We start from the raw sequence: 18,116 nt of genomic DNA on the forward strand, positions 1-18,116 counted from the left end.
TCACTGTCACAGGACATTGAGACCAAAAAAAATTAGATATTCATGTAAACAGTAAGGATGTCATGTAGAGTAACCATAACTAGCAGAGACATTTATAAAGGGGATAAACCCTCACACTCAGGGCAGAAGCGAGGCACTAAGGCCCTGAGCTTAAGATGAAACTTCCCCACTATGTATTTTACTTCATAACCCATTTATGGGGGGAAGTGGAGGGAGAGCAGGTTGTGTCTTTCCTTGAAGCATCTGGTACCAGCAACTGCATGAGACAGGATATTGGACTGGATGGGCATTGGGCTAACCCTGAGGGATGGGAGATGGGATACTGGCCTGGTTAGACAACAGATCTAATCCTATATGGCAGTTCCTATGCTCCCTTTTCAAGTTTCTGCATTTCCTTGCAATTGTGATTAGTGATAGATGCAGAAGAGTGGGTCCATGTACCAGAAAGAGTCCATACCTTAGTGCAATTGGCAGCTTTCGGCTCAAGGTCATTCAAGGTCACTAATTCCCGGAGAAGGCTGCTCTCTTGGTAGCCACCCTTCACTCCTCGCAGTTTGAAGTAAGCCTGAGATCGCTGGAGTATCAGCCTGAGGTTCACAGCAAAGCCCGCCATGTCGATGGCAAACGGGCGGTGGGGGTCAAAAACAGTCTTCCAGCCATACACCTTCCCCGCTGCATTCACTTTGGGTGACTCGTAGCGCAAGCCACCCACAAAGGCCACCGGCCACACCGACACCTTCCTGGTGGTGCGCATCTGGGGGCAAGGAGAGAGAAGGGCACAGTGAGTGCGTGGAGTGGTGTGGGAGGGGAGAGGACACCCGCTCTGACAGTTGCTAACTCACACACAGTGTTCAGTCCCAACTACTTAAACCACATATGCAACGTGCAGGGACTCTGGACAGTCCCCAGCAAGACCTCTGCGTGCACTGCAGCACCAGACCTGGGTGTTCTGAAGCAGGTAAAGGCCAGTGGACACAGAGAAGCAAGGCACTATAAATGAAAGCCAGGAAGGCTGGGTTCTGTTCCCAGCTCCACTTCAGGCTCCCTTTGTGACCTTGGCCACATACTTTAACCTCTGTATGCCTCCATTTGCCCAACTGTACAAGGGGATAAGCCTTGCATTGCAGGGTGGCTAGCAAAGTGCTTTGGAGAGTCTCAGGTAAAGATGCTAGCAAATATGCATATGCGCAGTTATACTAATTATTCCTGCTGAGACCTCATTGTGGCAAAGGCTTCATGCAAGGAACAAAGTAGCAAATAAGGGTTACAGCCAAGGTTTTAAAATCTGCTTTTCATCCACAGGTCTCAAAGCGCTTCACAAAGATGGGTCAGCATCATCATCCCCATTTACAGATGGGAAAACTGAGGCATGGGGGCAGAGCTTGTGCAGTGTCACATGGTGTGTTAGCAACAGAGCTAGGAAGACTAGATTTCTGGAAACTAAACTGTAGAGGAGAATTAGCATCCAGTGATATTCAGGGTAGCCTCCATTTTGTGAGTCACCATTGATGGGAAATGGAATAACATTTGGAATGAGGTACTACAAACGTGGTTCTCAGATGAGGGGCAGTTTAGAAGTCTGGCTACCTAGTAAACTCCGAACAAATAGGATGAGGTTTTGCAGCAATTTATCCCTTGTCTTGTCTCCGCTCTGCTGGCAGGAGCATGCTCCCTCTCTGCTGCACCTTCTGCTTTTCATCCAGACCCTCAGACTGGGGATTTCCCAGTGCTAATCTCATGAATGTTAATTACAGTGAGAGACCTGAAGAGCTGAAGGCACTTGCCCTTTTGCATTACACACATGCTAATGGCAGCCCTTATCCACAGGAACTAGTCCCCCATGTTTATTGTGCAGCCCCTTTCACTGGCTGCTTGGTGCCTCTTAATGCAGGTAGGTTTCAGGGGGAGGAGGAGAGAGTTGTCAACCCTCCAGGATTGTTCTGGAGTCTCCAGGAATGAAAGATTAATCTTTAGTTAAAGATTACATCATGTGATGACACCTCCAGGAATACGTCCAATCAAAATTGACAACCTTAGAGGAGAGGAATCCAGAGACAACATCATGTCGGTTAACAAACGGGCCCTCATGCCTTCTTAAAAGGTAGTGTTCATTTCAGGGTAGCGCTTGGTGCTGTAGCTAGAACCTGCCACAGAGAAGGAAGTAATGAAGCAGCTGGATTGAAACAGCATTCAGCCTGGTCTGCCTGCAGTCTTATGTACAAACCTCATTTGCTGGGTTCTTTGCTATGGGATTTAGGTCTGTGCCAAATGGCCAAGATGACAACCTGCCCCCTTGACCTCAATACACCAGTCTGTGCAAATGAATGCAAGATAAAACAGAAGACCTTACGAAACAGGTGGGGGGAGAGAATAGGTGCCCCTATACCATGGTGATGGGTGCAGTATATGTACCTCAAAAGAGAGGCTGAACAAGGGACCCTCTGGCACGGCAACTAGTGAATGAGGAGGAAGGGGATCATCATGTCTTGTACCACAAGAGCTTCCAGGAGCGCAAGGCAACAAATCATCTCAGAACAGTAACTACATGTCTGCAAGTGAGTTCCAAGGAGGTGGGGGGGGTAGGTTCATAGGGGGTGTAGAACTAGCAGTGAAGGGGTGAAACTAAAAAAACACTTCTGCTCAGGTTTCCAAAGCCCTTTGCAAATGTTAAGCAGGCCTCATGTCATGGCGGTAAAGGTGGTGTTACGATACCCATTTAATAGTGGAGGAGACAGGCGTAAAGGAAGGAAGGAGGGTCCTGTGAGGAAAGCACTGATTTGAGACTCAAGATGCAGGTTCAATTCTTGCTTGTGCCACAGTCTCCCTATGTGACCATTGGCAAGTCTCTTCATCTGTGCCTCAGTTTCCCTATATATACACACAATAGGGATAATGACCCTTCCCCCTACCCCCACGAGGATAATTTTGTTAATGTACGAGACGTGCACAGGGATTGCAGTGATGGGGAACAGCTAGGCACCTGCGCAGAAAGCAGTGACTTGCCTTCTTCCAGAGGATCTGTGGCATAGATAAAACTAAATGCCAGGAGTCCTGGCTTGCAGCTCTAACCACTTGAGACACTATCTCGCAAAGGACATTTAAAACAATAGTGAATTTAAGAGCCTCCAAGGGACATGGAGGGAGCCTCATTGCCGGGGATATTAAAAATGGACTGAAACATAGTGCAGAGAAGAAGCCCTTGCTGTTTAGAAGGATGGAGGCATGATCTTTCCTGCCCTTAAAGTCTCTGGTTCCCTGTGAAGTTATTCCTGTGCCCTTGTCAATGATGGAACCTAAAGAATCTGTCTTTTCTGGGGCTGATGAAAAGCTGCATTGTTGGGAACATAATCCTGCCTCTCCAAAGAGCACTGACAGTCTCATGGGGACACTAAACCCCGAGCTGTAGGCCAGATGCAAGGTAGAGACAGGAAACCTGTTCTGAACGAACAGACACAACCTCCAAACAAATAGAATCCTTCCCTTTGGAACATGTTTGTGCTGGAGCAGGGACCGTCAAATACACTCCATGCAGACTTCATACTAAGCTCCCTATCTTCAGCCATTATCACCCACCCCAAACTCACAGAAATGTAGGGCTCAAAGGGACCTCGAGAAGTCAGGTCCAGCTCCCCACACTGAGGCAGGACCAAGTAAACCTAGACCACCCCGACAGGTGTTTGGCCAGCCTGTTCTTAGCAGAAACCTCCAATGACGGGGATTCCACAACCTCCCTTGGAAACCTATTCCAGCCCTTAACTACTGGTATAGTTAGCAAGTTTTTCCTAATATCTAACCTAAATCTCCCTGGCTGCAAAATAACCCCATTACTTCTTGTCATACTTTTAGTGGACATGAAGATCAGCAATCACTGTCCTCTTTATAACAACCCTTAACGTATTGGAAGACTTACGTCCCCCCTTCAGTCTTCTTTGCTCAAGACTAAACATGGCCAGGGTTTTGGTTTTTTTTTTAAACCTTTCCTCACAGGTCTGGTTTTCTAAACCTTTTATCATTTTTGTTGCTCTCCTCTGGACTCTCACGAGCCTTCACTTCAATTAAAGTAGCATCATTGTTGGGTGGTATAATACACTGTGAATAGAACCTTTTGAGGTTCAATTCAGCAGCATCTCTTGAAAAAGAGAGTGATGCCTCCCAGTTGAGATTAGGTTCGCACATCTACAGGCAAGGCCCAGAGGGAGGTGCACTACAGATCAGACCAGGTTTGATGCTTATCTTCTGTAACATCTAGATGAGCATGATTGCACATGTACACACACAAACACGCAGAACAGACATGATGGGAAGAGAAATTACGAAAGGACTCAGATAAATTCAGTCCCCTCTCAAAGCCACTTCTGGAAGGAAACAGTGGAAGACATCAAGGATGAGATTTTAGCTGTCTCCCTGAGCTGAATTAGAAAAACCTGGGAGCCCATTTGTCTCTGGATGCTGCAAATCAGCAGCCCCAGAGGCGAGCACTGCTTGCATGTTTACAGCCTAGGTTTAGTCAACTCAGTGGCAGAATCTGAAGGGTTACGCTCTTCAGAACAAACAAGTATTGACAAACGCCTGCTTTCCATGCATGTGCGGCAGCCTGGGGAGACAATCGCACAGTGCGTCTCTGAACAAGATGTCCTGCAAGGGCAACCATTGTACTGCCTGACTTTGTTCAGAGAACGTTGAAAGGGCTCTATTTACCCAGAGGGATCTATGCAGAGCAGGCTCTTGCCAGAGACAGAATTTAAGTAATAAAGGCACTGAGGTGGGGGCAAGCAAACAGTGAGGAAACAAGGGAAAGCCCAATGATGCCTGAAGTAGGATGGTACAAGCCAAATGGAGTGTGATCTGGGGAAGATGCCCTAGGTACAGGGTCAGGGCTAAATTCCCCCGTAAAGCATACGGAAGCACAAAGCCATGTAAGTCCTATTGCCAGGACTTTGGTGGGATGCAAGTGGCAGTTGTGCTGGTGCTCTGTACAGGGGGGAACTTCGCCCCCACTGACCAAGAGAGCATGCTGCAGCCCAACAAGTGAAAGCATTGTCCAATACATGCTGACTGGGTGAGGTGCAAGGACTCCTACACAGCTATCTAGGAAGGGATATTTATAGGCTGGTCGCAGGCAGTGAAAGCTGTTCCCAAACTGAATGGGAATGTAGAGACCATTCAGACTAGACCTGGGTCATGCAAGTCCCAGTTATTTGAAACCTGCTTCAACATATCTCGTGTCCCAGTCCTGGACTTGAACCACAAGCCCATCCTCCAGCCCTTACTCATGAGAATAGTCCCGTTAGCTTCAGCTCAATTACTCGCATGAGTAAAGGTTGCAGGGTCAAGCCCTAGGTGCATTCTTGGAACTCCTGTCTTGTGCCATAGTTTAAGATGTCACCATCATCCCTTGAGCCTATCGCCTTGGATCACACTGCAGTAAACCCATTGCTCCTTATTCCTTTGCTGAACCTATTCATTCCACAGCTGCCCTTAACTTGCAATAGCTACCTTCCAGCCCTGTGAGCCATCTCTAACACAGTCACTGTTTTAAGGACATTAGAGGGTATATTACCGCCATCCAGACCTGTCTCTCACATGCACACTCACCTATGCTTAGGCCCAGAGAGACCCAATGAAGGTTTCACAGTGGATGCATTTCCAGACAGTACTAATTAAGCGAGAAGCAACCATAACTCATACTTCTACAGCTTTACAAAGTGGAGAAAGAGAGGACTGGAGGAGCCAGCCAGATGGCTCTACCCTGAACAGCTTAGATGATGCCAGAGAGCTTTCCATTTAAGACAATTAAGGGCCTGATCCTGCCAGAGGATCAATGCTGCCATGTGGTGCTGCCCACCATTCCCACAGAAATCAATGAAGCAGACCGGCTAAAGGGGAATGATGGGAGCAGGGAGTTCATACAAGGGGGCAGCATAGACCTGGGGCTCATTGGAAGGAAGTGGTAACTGAGGGTCACAATGAATCCAAAATGATGGGCTCTGCAACTGGCACAAACAGCAATGCCCATACCCCCTCCCCCATCCATAGACCCCTCACCCTAATGTGGGGTCTGCACTACTTTTCCCGTGGTCCCTTTGACATTAGGAAATGTGCCCCATTTTCACTGCCTGGTGCCCGGGCGCCAGAGCATGCTGAGAGGTGGTTTAAATGACATTGCTTTAGGGGTGTATTTTACTTAAACTAAGTGGCGATGACAGGCCTTGGGCTCAGGAGAGTGTGTAACCGTGTTACCTGCTGGCTGGAGTACGTCACTGACACCAAGTGCCTTGTTACTCTGTGCTGCAAGCAGTAATGTTGTTATGGATGCTCCTGTGCTTGGCCTCCGGGGACCTGTGCGGAGGCCTGCAAGCTCAGGGAATGGGGATGGAGGGGAGCGTAACCAGCTGAGCAGGCCCTGCTTGCATCTTACCTCCTCGAAGAGCTCCAGGCTGTAGGTGTTATCGTCGTCAGCGAAGTAAACAATCCCAGGTTGGCTGCTGTTTTTGTTAAAGGTCTCTCTCAGCCACCGCAGGGCCAGGTTCCTCTGCATGGTCCCGCGGGGGATCCTGGGGTCCCTCATGTCTCCCCGCAGCTTGTAGTTGCGGGGCGTCTCCACATTGAGGTGGGTGTAGTTCAGCCCCGTGTCCCGCAGCAGCCGGGTGATGAGGGGGGTGCGCCTCTGAGAGTCCTCCACCAGGATCCAGTGCAGGTTGGGCACATGCAAGAGGGTGTTGGCCAGACGCGTCAGTTCCGCCTTTTGCACCGGCCGACTGTAGGTGGGGGTGATGATGTGGATGGTAGGGAGGGTGTCCGACCATGGGGGCGGGCGGGTGTAAACGTACTCTGTCCTCACCACCTCCACAATGTCGCGGTCTGACAGGCAGTACTCCTTGGAGTCCGAGCCTTGGGCCAGATCACGCCTGGAGTCGCCACCCTCATCTGCACAAGGGCATGAGAGAAAGAAAACACATACAGTCAGTCCTCTAACAGTTTCCTCTACACCACTCCCTCGGCAAAGCCAGCAGGCAGCTTGGTAGCAGGGGAGGTCACCCTCTTGGTCTGAGAGCAAAGGAGACAAGCTGGAAAACTGAGGCCTTTTGCAAGAAACAAAGAACCCACAAGACAGAGATGGCAGCTGGTGAACTAGCCACATGGGCAAAGTTCTGACAGCTCCAGGCTAGCGGGAGGGAACTGCTCAGAACAGCAAGCTTTGAAGGCCCAAAGATACAACAATCAAGTGCGACATACGGGTGTAGAATAACAGGTACTCTGACACTAATACAGCACCTTCCAACCCCAGAGGATTCCAAAGTACTTTGTATTCCATGCCCCGGGGCAGGACTCTGCAGCTGTGCACAAATGCATAGCAACAGCTCAGGACAGCAAGTGAAGAATACCATAACCAGTGGGAGCTCCAGAGACAATATGGGTCAGCACAATGGAATTGGCTTCCGTTGGGATTTGGCCAGGGTAACATTGTATCCCATTTAGGAGGTGCTCCTTAAATCCAGGCACTGAGCTGAGATCTTGAAATATGTCACCTAGTCACATCACAAGTGTTCACACAGCTCTGACTAACCTTCCAGGTGGGGCCTAGGGTCTTTTGAGGCACTCTCTTATTTGGCTGTTCCAAAGTCCTGGTCAGGAATCTTGCAGGGATATATGCAGGATGTTACAGATACAAACACCACAACTCTTGCAACGAGTACAAACGACCAGGACTTCAGAATCCCTTGCCAAGAGTTTCCCTCTATATTGGCTAAGACGAGATAAACCTTCACATGTAGGCTTTGCTGATTTCGATTTGTACTTTTTTAATAAATTTTGACAGATTTGTTGGTATATTGTTGGCATCACGTCTTAATACACAAAGTAAATATCCTTAACTCAACCTCAAACAATTTTTTAAGCAGCATTTTTCTTACTTTGCCTCCCTGTACATTTTGATTATTACGGATGGAAACCTTTTGTCTGCTTGCATGCACACAACAAAACTGACGTTTACCAATAAAAATAAAATCCTTCCAAGCCTACCCATGTTTGCCATTTCCAGGGCACTGCAGCCCTCTCATCAGTACCATTAAGAGCATAATCTATAATTACACTAGGGATGATCAAACTTAATGAGAGATATCAACACTTATGGTCCAGGACATAAGCCAAGCATTGTCTGCAGGGCATGTGATAATAGTGTAATATGGGGTTTTGACACTTCCCAACAGTGGCAAGTACCAGAGGACAAAAGGATACAGGAGTAGATGGACCATAAGTCTGACCCACTAGAACAATTCCTACATTCTTGGCATACTCTTCTATGTTATTCTGCATCACCCATCAACCTGGATATTGGGGGTAAACACCACAAGTGACTTAAGACCCAATATGTCAAGTAGCTGATCATCCCCAGCGCCACTGAAAACTGACGGACAGTTCAGTACCTGCCAGGATCAGGCCCTTTCTAAGATAAATTGCCTCCACTGTGCACAGCCTAGCAGTCTAGAAATCTGAAACACGGGAAGCAATTCGCACCCTGAATAAACTGTGAACTGTATTTGATAGCACAGAGGCAGAACATAATTAGACAGAGTGGAACTTGGCCAGGACGCATGGGTTCGTTGGTCAAGACCTTAGCTTTAAATCCTCTGGCACTTCCACTCCTCACATACCATGCTGGCCAACACTAATTTGCTCTTCTCATCTCTGGCACCTCCCACTCAAGTCTCTCAAAGCTACTTTACAAATATGAATGGATTTATCCTGCACACCCTTCTCAGGCACACCAATGTCTTCATCCCCATTGTACAGATGAGGAAACTGAGGTACAGAGCATGGAAGCGTTTTGCCCAGGGTGTGCCAGTGAGTCAGAAGTTGGGCTGGGAAACAGGACCCATTCCCAGTTTTGTATCATACACTCAAGGCTGCCCTTCTACCTTGCAGGTCACTGTTCATTTATAGAAGTGTCTCCTACCTTCCAGGGCACTGAGCTGAGCCTGGAGGGGTGAGGAGACGGAACTCCATTTTCCTTTAATAGCATCAACACACTCGCCTTTCAATTCCAGTATGCTCCTCTTTGTTGCAATGCACTCCTCCAGGTTCGTGGGGAGAGCTCTCACCCACCTGAACCTCTCGGGGTGAGGGGGACCTCTCGGGATGGGGGCAGAACTATAACTTCTCTCAGAGCTGTCCTGAGCCAGTTCTGTGGCAGAGTAATACAGAGGAGCCCTTCTCCTACAGTTCATAGAGGGGAGGAGGTGAAGCCACTCAAAAGGTCTTAGAGCTGCTGCCAGATTTAAATAGCACATCAGACTACAGGTAGAGAGTAAGGCAAAGCCACACCAAATTGAGAGGGGAGAAGGGGACCTGGTGGACAGTGAGAGGTAAGGGGAAGAGAGTTTAGAACATTGGCAAGAGATGGGGAAACAGAGCTTAGCTCCCTCCCTACAAATACACCGGTGCTCCTCTCCAAGATAGAACCCAGGAGACAGCAGGGCCCAAGGAAAAGGCAGAGAGGGGATACTGGCAAATGTGCTGGGCAAGGCGGCATCTTCCCGACGCTGCTTGTGCTCCTTGGACATTGGTGCCACTCTGACAACAGAGCAAAAATTCACCACCTCAGAACCATCCACCCACATCTGATCTCAGCTACTCCAGACCAGAATTCCACTGTATGGCTTGGGTGCTCAGTAATTTAGAGGCTGCCTCTCTCCTGAAGTTCTAATCCAGATGGGGAGACAAGCAGGAAGTCCTGAGCTCCCTCTCCCCAGACCTATGCCTCTCAGCCAAAGGCCCTTGACTCAGGAATGCACTACCCAGCGTCCCCCTTCTAGTCCACTGCTCTTTACCCAGCTTGTTTGGACGCCCTGGAGGATATTTTCTGTTGCATTTATCAGCATTGCTTCGGCTACTGTTTTTATTGCAAAATGTGTCATTAGCTTCTACAGGATGAACTTCTGCAGGGACCATCAGAAGGGATTTCCTCTTTCCACTCTCCAACAGGAGACACAGTGATGAGTAGGAAACACAGCCATTGGGCATTGGTCCACATCTTCTTTTAAGGCTCTGTCTTACAAACTGTATATTTATGACCACGGGAGCTCTCCAGTTCCCAACAGTAAACTGCCCAGCTTCCAAGCCACAGGATCTGACGCTTAGCAAGAACCCCCCAAGCTCTGGGCTTTCCCTGTAACAGAGCAGGGGAGGCTGCTGCCTGAGCATGGGCCACAGGTGGAGATGAGCATGGCTGTCATGAAAGGGATGGAATGAGACATGGGGATGTGGCATGGGCTGGTCAGTTTCTCTCACCCTTGTGCACTGCAAGCAGCGGAGCAATGGTGCTCTGGTGCCAGACGGTGATTAACAGCGTCCAGGGCAGAACTATCAGCACGATAGCCAGGATGTCTCTTCTCTTCGGCATCTCCAAGACTGACTGGACCCACAGCTCCTCATTACCTGACAGCGAAAACCCCAGAGACAGAACAGCAGAGCACATGGAGAACAGAAATAAATGGGCAAGAAGGAACAAGGACAGAGAGAGAGCAGCAAAGGCAACACGGCTCGCAGGTCTTACCAGTGCTCACAACCCACCCATTGCAGAAGCAGGTTCGGAGACGCAACGGCTGCACGGGCTGGAGGCCACGCAGGGAGTGCTTTCACGGGGCGTAGCCTGAGCCACTGGTGGGAGCTTCAGGAACCCATCAGGAAGGAAGCCTGAAACACAAAGTAAAGGAGAATAGGCAGAGAGAAGCTCTGGGAACAGCTGCCCTTCAGGGACACCACCCTGGTGCTAACAAGTCCTCCCTGGGAGGAAGGAGCCTGAGGAGCTGCCAGGGAGGCAGGAAAAGAGTTGTCTGGGTGTTCAGGGCTTTGCATTTCCCATGCCCCAGAACAGCCAAGCAAGCTCCGGTTTCCAAGAAGTGTAGTGCCTCTGAGCCCTCCCCCAGGTGAGAAATGGGCACCTGGGCATGAGCTTTAGGCAAATAGCTGTGTGTATGGATCCCAGAGCATATCCAGCATATGGCACCTGCCTTTGTGGCCTGCATTAGCCTCTTGCTCTCCCACAGGAGCCCTGCAGCAATACATCAGCCTCCATGAGCTGTAAACAGCCACATCACGTTCTGACCTCTGCAGATTTGCAATCTGCTTTGCTACTAGCAAACTCTAAAAGGCCCAAGCAGCAGGGCCTGGCCAGTGAGAAAAAGGCCAACATTCTGCTCCCCTGTATGGTAACTGTTCCCAGCTTTACACAGAAGAAAGGAGAAATGCGGGAGTACCCTAGCCAGTGGGAGGCACTAGCCAGTTTGGAGGGGACAATAACTAGACCTTTACATCTTCAGAGCATCTCTTGTCACTAAGCAAGCCTCAGGAGCCGCCTCTGAGGTGCTGCTCCCATTGTACAGGCAGGGAAGCAGAGACCCAGAGTGATTAAGTGACTTTCCCAACATATAAACCAGCAGTAGAGGCAAGCTTAGAATGCAGGAGCTGGTTCCCAGTCCTGTGCTCTGACCACTGAACTGCACTGCTCTCTGCCAGGTGGAGGGCTTGGCAAAGAATCCAGTGCTACCCCCATCTGATGGGAGATCTTCATTCAAATGCTATTGGGAAGGTTGCTGCAATGCCATGGGTTACTCTGCACATGTCCCTAGAACAACCCCAGTGCAAATCGCCTAACCCCTCCAACTCCCATTTCGGCCACCTGGAGGAACCTATTCCCACAGCCTCCGGTCTCCTGCAGACTTGCTCTGCATTCATTTCTTCCCTCTCTGAACTGCCAGGACTGAAGTATATTAAGCTGCCACACTGGCTTAGTCTGATTCAATAGAAGCACACACAAGTTTTAAGCAGACTGTATTTTATCTGGGTGTTATCTTGGCAAGCAGTGTACAGCACTTAGCCGGCACATGCAGGGTGGACAGTTTGCAAACACAGAAAGCGGTTTAGTGCACTTGCTCCCTGGGGGGAATGGCTTAGCCAGCCACACAAACCCCTGCATTGCAGGTGACAAGGGGGCACCCAGGGAATATCCTAGCCAAAGGCAGGGGAGGATCTGATACAGGGTGAGTTGCCCTGGGTTCAGGAAAATAGTTGCCTACATAGCAAAACCTCTGATTTGTCTTTTTCTCCTTCATTGTTGTACTCTGGAGCCCTCACTTTGCTCACTTCTTAGGTTGAAGGGGAGTCATCTGTCCCGTCCCCCCCGCAAACACACACACTGTGCTGGGACATTAGGATATCTACAGATGCTTGTATACACGCTATAAACTGCACATCCAAAGATTTCTCATTGGTGGGACATGTGCTATTGTACATTCCAAAGATGTTGCAGTGTCCTGAACAATTTGGTCTGATCTGCAGGTCCATTCTGTCAAAGTACCATGCCCTTCTGAGGGCTTATGGCACACACACTAGGCCTCATTCAAGCATCTTATCACAGGACGCATTCTGTATAATCAAAGTCATCACCTAGCCCGGTAGTAGATATATTAGGAAAAGGACAGAGCCCAATAACACTCAGGGGGCCTGTGAAGGATCAGGAAAGCTGCAGCCAGTGGTGGAGGATCTCATCTATTGGAATCAAGCTTCCCATTGCCCCATCATCATAAACCAACAGGAAAAGGCTTTCACAACCGGTTCCAAGGTGGAGTCCAGGAGGCGCTTTTGTGGCCAAACACGTTCCTAGTTGCTCAGAGAGTGAGTGCCTCCTTCAGCTTAGATTTCTCAGCACCAGAGAGAGCAGCTTTGCCCAGACAACATACACCAGGGACAAAGGGAGGCTTCTTGCCAGCAAGGATCTCCCTTTCACACAAGCAGAGGCTGGCTCCTAAGCCAGACAGGGTCCTGGCAGTCTCCCCGCGCAGACAGCACCTTGGGGAGATCAAGTCTTATCCCAACTGGCCTCATCCTCTTGCCCTGGTGGTTTCCTGAACACAGGGAAGAGAGCTCCGGGGTCATTAACCCTAAGACCTGCACCCACTTACATAGCCAAAGCATCTGCTCTTCGGAATACAACCTTAAAGTCTCTCCACGGGACATATCCAATGGACAGCTCCTGTGGTGTGCGGCTCTCAAGGGACTGAACTCCTTGCTTAGTAGAGTACCTATGTTGTGAATGCACTGAGCAACAGCTGGTACCACTGGAAAGCTGAAGGAGAAACGGACACACTAAGGAGCTTCTGAGAGCCAATGGACAGCAGTTGGCAAAAGGCAGGCGCCTCAGAATTCAGTGCTCTAGCCTTAGAAGGTGCATCCACATGGGAGCAGGTCTCTTGTCAGGACAGTACCTGCCACAATGGGGCCCTGATCCTTGGTTGAGATTCCTAGGCATCACCAAAATAATAATAGGACTGCAGGCTGGAAAGGGCATAACAGGACCAGAGGATAGTGAAGAAATGGTCATCCTAGAATGGGATAGCCACGTGCAGGGCAGAGCAGAGCAAGAAGAATGCACCACTGCTCTGGTTGGGTACCCCAAGCCTCACTAGGTTTAGGGAAGGATGAGCCTCTGGGCCAGCCTGCTTCTGCTTCCTTCCCTTTAGCCAATGGGTTGACACAGGAATGAAAGAATCCACCTGCTGGAGGAATTCCCCAGCTAATGTTTATCATTCAGATTCAGAAAACCAAGTCGGAGGGGCGCAGTCAGACAATATTCACTACTCCCCCACTGAAGAGCAGTGATGGCTGGGTACCCACTTCTGGACAGGTCCCTTTGGGCTACCAACTTGTAGCCTTTATGCCACATTTCTGTGGGCTCAGCTGCCTGCCAACATTCAAAACACTCCCTGTCTTTCATTCTACAGGGAAGACATTTGCTCAGTACTATTCAAGTAATTTGATTTTATAGACTACCTTGTGAAGTCTGAGAGAAGGACATTATATGAATTCATCTGGGACAGTTGGAAATGGCGTGAGCATTGGATTTAAACAAGGCTCCTCATGGCCACCAGGACGTGACACTGCCATATTGCCCACTGGACTCTGGAAAAACACAAGGTGAAATTCACTCTGCTGCATGTATCAACTGTGATCCACACGTTTTAACCAATCCAGTGCCTTCCAATGCTGCGCAGTGGTTGTCGTGCTGTACGCTAGGGCCACATGGCACCTCATGGAAACAGCTGGAAGTGATTCAGAATCTGCTGCTCCTAAAGCACGAGGCTTCGGCACCCCCAAAGAGGCCCAGGCTACTTGAGCTGAAGGATGCTCTCCATTATTAGTTGGCAGCAGGCTCGTCAAAACCACAACATTAGTTTTCAAAAGAAATGACCATTTTTCATGTCAGCTGAAATTTTTCCATGGAATAGTTTTATTTTTCAATGAAAGTTCAAAATAGAAATTTGTTTCCTTTTGGTTTTCAGTTTTAGGTTTGGGTTCCCCCCCACCCTTTCCCTTTTACATCCTTCTACTAAAGAGGGGAGGGGAGAAGAGAAAGTGGGTTTTCCACCCTCACTGTGAAAAATGAAGATAAAATATTGCTCTTTGGGTTTTTGAAAACTAAAATGAAACAAATTTTCAACTCAGAACAAAACAAAAAATTAGCTTTTTGGGGCAAAAAATTTCAAACAAAACACAAGTGTTTCTTTCAGGCTGAAAAGCCTTTCTTTCCCAGAAATGCATTTTGATTCACTGCAAGCATGACTATGACACACAGTGAAGTAGTTCTTATTCCATTCAGTAGGGAGCAGCAGTGCACAGTCAGTACATTACAATACTGAAGGATGAACAAACACTGAAAGAATTTTTTTTTTAAAATATTGAGTTTACCTGACATCAGCTTTGTCATTTATCTTTTGAAACAAGGCTGCTTTGATTTGCAATTTGGCTTATAGTCAGTTTCATCATCTGTTTTTCATGCACAGCCCTAATGCTGTGGTGTTTGGGTTTCCTGGTTTGCATGGGGGAACATTTATAGGAAATTAATATAAAAACATTTTAATTGAATTTATGTAAATATTCAAATCATTTATTGCTGCAAGACATCACTGAAGCCAAGAGGTTGGCAGGACTGAAAAACTGACTGGATATTTATCTGAATAAGATGATGAGCCAGAATTACAATAATATATATTTTTAAAAACAAAAACAAAAAGCTTGGGAAGTAATACAAACCCTCATCCTTCAGGGCATGAACCAAAACATCTAACAACTAGGAATCAGAAAGGAACTTGCCCTGGGGTCAGGTTATCCCATAACTGACATTGTAGGGTTCTGGCCACCGTTACAGACAGGATGCTGGCCCAGAAGGTGCACTGTACAGTGCTAGGCACTATATTCCACCCAAACCACTTCTATTCACAGGATAGTTTGAAAGATAACTTTTCTTACAAAACTTGCATTTGGGGCCAAAGGTGAGCTGAATTCCCTGCCACCAAATAACATTTTAAGTTACATTGACGTTTTTTGAGTCTCCTGTCTTGTATGGAAAATGACTTTGGGGGATGAATTAGGCAAATTAGAAGGTAATTCCCAGTTCTAATTTCCATGGACCACATTCACTGATTGGTGTAACTGCAAATGGACCAGTTTCACTGATAAAACTCCCCATGGTTTCAATGGGAGCTGCACAATAGGAACTGACCCACAAACTTCAATGGAGTTGAACATCACACTACATCACACATTTGGCACTAAAATGCTGCAACTCAGCAGGACTGGACGGAGCCCAAAGATATAAACTTTAAGCCCAAAGATCCAGCTTTAGTCCAGAAGATGACATGAGAATAAATTCTTCCCTTTCAATAGTATCATTTATCCAAGGATCTCAAAAATGCTACATAGACATTAGCAAACTAAGCTTCACAACACCTGCTGCTCTAGAGAAGCACTATTATTCCCATTTTATAAATGGAATAACCGAGGCACATAGCAGTTAAGAGATTTGCCCAAGGTCACACAGCAAGTCAGTAACAGAGCTGCAAACAGCTCCGATGCCCAGCTCATTGCTTTAACTACTAGACAACACACAGGAAATATAGATAATTGGCTATCAAACAGGTAGTTCCTGATGAGTCCAGGTTTGGTTATTGGGGAGAACTGGGAAAAGGGGAGCAGGGAACGTCGCTGGAAGATGTTTCATTTGAGATTTTTGCATTTGGCAGAGATGGCCCGTAAAACACAATCTAAAAATAAAGGTAGCAATAAAACCTCTTGCTCATTAATTACTCTGTAAGCCATTACTGCCTAAACCCCCATAACATTAATGGTGGTGATTATAAGTACAGTAACAGAATTGTGAATCTAATTACTGTGCAGTTATTAAGCAGAACAGAATGGGCATGCTTTCTTTTAAAGGACTCAGAGCCAGTGCATAAAAATAAGCACATGGGGGGGTTAATCAGAGCTGCCAGTTTTAACCTCAGACTCTCCTGAGTGTGGGATAGGGGATGGGGAACTCAGTACTACAATGATCCCAGGAGGGCGTGTAATGGAGCACCCAGGCTTGAGCTAATGTACCACAATGCAGGAAGCAAAGCTCAAATCAACTCAAGAATTAGAAGCAGGTCAAGCGATTCAAATGATCTATTACTCACAGCTTGCTGCTCTGCTGTCCAGCAGAAAAACAAATTCAACCACAATAGCTAAACAGCTACAACTTATTCCAATGGGCCAGAAGTCTATGATGTTGAACCAGCGGCCCAAGATCAATGGTGAGGTTTTCCATCATCATCTCTATAAACCTGAACACTCACCTCAGACAACTGGTAGCACAACAAGGCACACACACTTACTTATAATGGCCCTGATTCAGCGAAGCACATGCTTGAGTCTACACATATTCACCAAAGCACTTAAGCCAATGTTTAAAGTAAGTGCTGTGCTGATATGGGGCCTAGCAAGTAGTACCTTAAGCCACGCGTAAGCCCACTGATTTCACTGAAACTGCTTCCAGAGTAATTTTACCACGCAGCATGAAGAAGGGAACCCTGGCCCTGAGCAAAATGGTAAGACATGGCACCGACACATTTAACTAACAGGATAATACTGTGACGATGCTAATCACCACTACTCTGTCCTTGGCTTTCTGTTATAGCCCCTCAACTATCTATGCTGCCTATTTCGATTTGATGCTCCTCAGGGCAGGGATCACGTCTACCATCTTGCCCAAAGGTGGCCTGGGCACTGTATAAAGAGTTGTCGTAATTCTTTGCCCTTTGCCATTGGAAAACCAGGTGCACAACCTCTCTCGCATCCCAAATAAAACCGCTGTGGGGATCTCTACCTGCTTGCTCTCGTATTGTCCACATCACAAAACACACAGAGCTGGCCATGAATGTGTAGACGTGGCTCAGGAGGGGTCCCATGCTGGATTAGCAGAGTTTTCTGTAGGGCAAGACTGAGAAACACCAGCTGAGTTGTGGAAAGGAGCCCAAGACTGGAATAGCAGGAGAGGCTGTTGGCCAGGGATGAAGTGGATCAGATCTGTGCTGGGAGACCAGGACTGGAGAAGTAGGGTGGATTGCAGGACAGAACTGAGATACTATGTCTGAACTGGGGAGAGGGACCCAGGCTCGAATAGCAGAGAGGCTGGAGGTTGAGGAGCAGCCCCAGAGCTGTATTGGGAGCCCAGAAGTAAAATATTAAGGGGTGCTGCAGGCAGCGACCGCGATGCATTGGGTATGTGGGGCCCCAACTCCCAGCCCTGTGCTGTGATGACTAGGATAGACAAGGTGGATTGGCAACTTCAATTCACCCAATTCTTTTATTATAAGAAAAAGGGGATATTCAATTAAATGTAAAGGTGACAAATTCAAAATTGATCTATGGAAACACCTGTTCATACATTGCACAATGCAATCTCATTGCCACAGGACACCACTGAGACCAAGAATTTAGCAGGATTCAAAAAGGATTAGTTGTGTATATGGATAAGACGACTATCCAGATTTATAAAATATTTTTTTAAAAAGAAGAATTTTAGGAGGGATATCAACCCTTAAGCTTCAGGGCTTAAGCCAACCTCTAATTTACAGGGATCAGGAAGGAACTTTCCCAGGGGCCAGCTATCCCATAAATTGGCACTGCAGGGTTTCTTGCACCATCTCAGAAGCAGCTGGTACTGGCCACTGTTGGAGACAGGATGCTAGACTATATAGACCCCTCCTCTCACTTATGTTTAGGCTTGGAAGATCTCGATT

At 47.8% G+C, this 18,116-nt stretch overlaps 1 protein-coding gene across 8 annotated transcripts in view; it reads right to left on the reverse strand.

The window, feature by feature from the left end:
- B3GAT1 (beta-1,3-glucuronyltransferase 1) overlaps nucleotides 1-18,116 on the reverse strand; it is a 151,646-nt gene that overhangs the window by 9,424 nt on the left and 124,106 nt on the right. For 2 of the 8 annotated variants that reach the window (XR_012155944.2, XM_073321098.2), the window contains exons 1-5: nucleotides 13,831-14,163; nucleotides 10,573-10,695; nucleotides 10,291-10,437; nucleotides 6,419-6,927; nucleotides 458-754 (exon numbers count right to left, since the gene is read on the reverse strand). Coding sequence is in view for 7 of the 8 variants with exons in the window: in XM_073321098.2 (XP_073177199.2) it covers nucleotides 458-754; nucleotides 6,419-6,927; nucleotides 10,291-10,437; nucleotides 10,573-10,695; nucleotides 13,831-13,855 (1,101 nt within the window). In the remaining variant the exon portion in view is untranslated. Of the gene's footprint in view, nucleotides 1-457; nucleotides 755-6,418; nucleotides 6,928-10,290; nucleotides 10,438-10,555; nucleotides 10,696-13,830; nucleotides 14,164-18,116 lie in introns of those variants that run through there. The other 6 variants (XM_073321095.2, XM_073321094.2, XM_073321093.2 and 3 more) reach the window with 5 other exon arrangements.

The sequence above is a fragment of the Lepidochelys kempii genome, chromosome 22 (assembly GCF_965140285.1).
Source record: "Lepidochelys kempii isolate rLepKem1 chromosome 22, rLepKem1.hap1, whole genome shotgun sequence".
Classification (NCBI taxonomy): Eukaryota; Metazoa; Chordata; order Testudines; family Cheloniidae; genus Lepidochelys; species Lepidochelys kempii.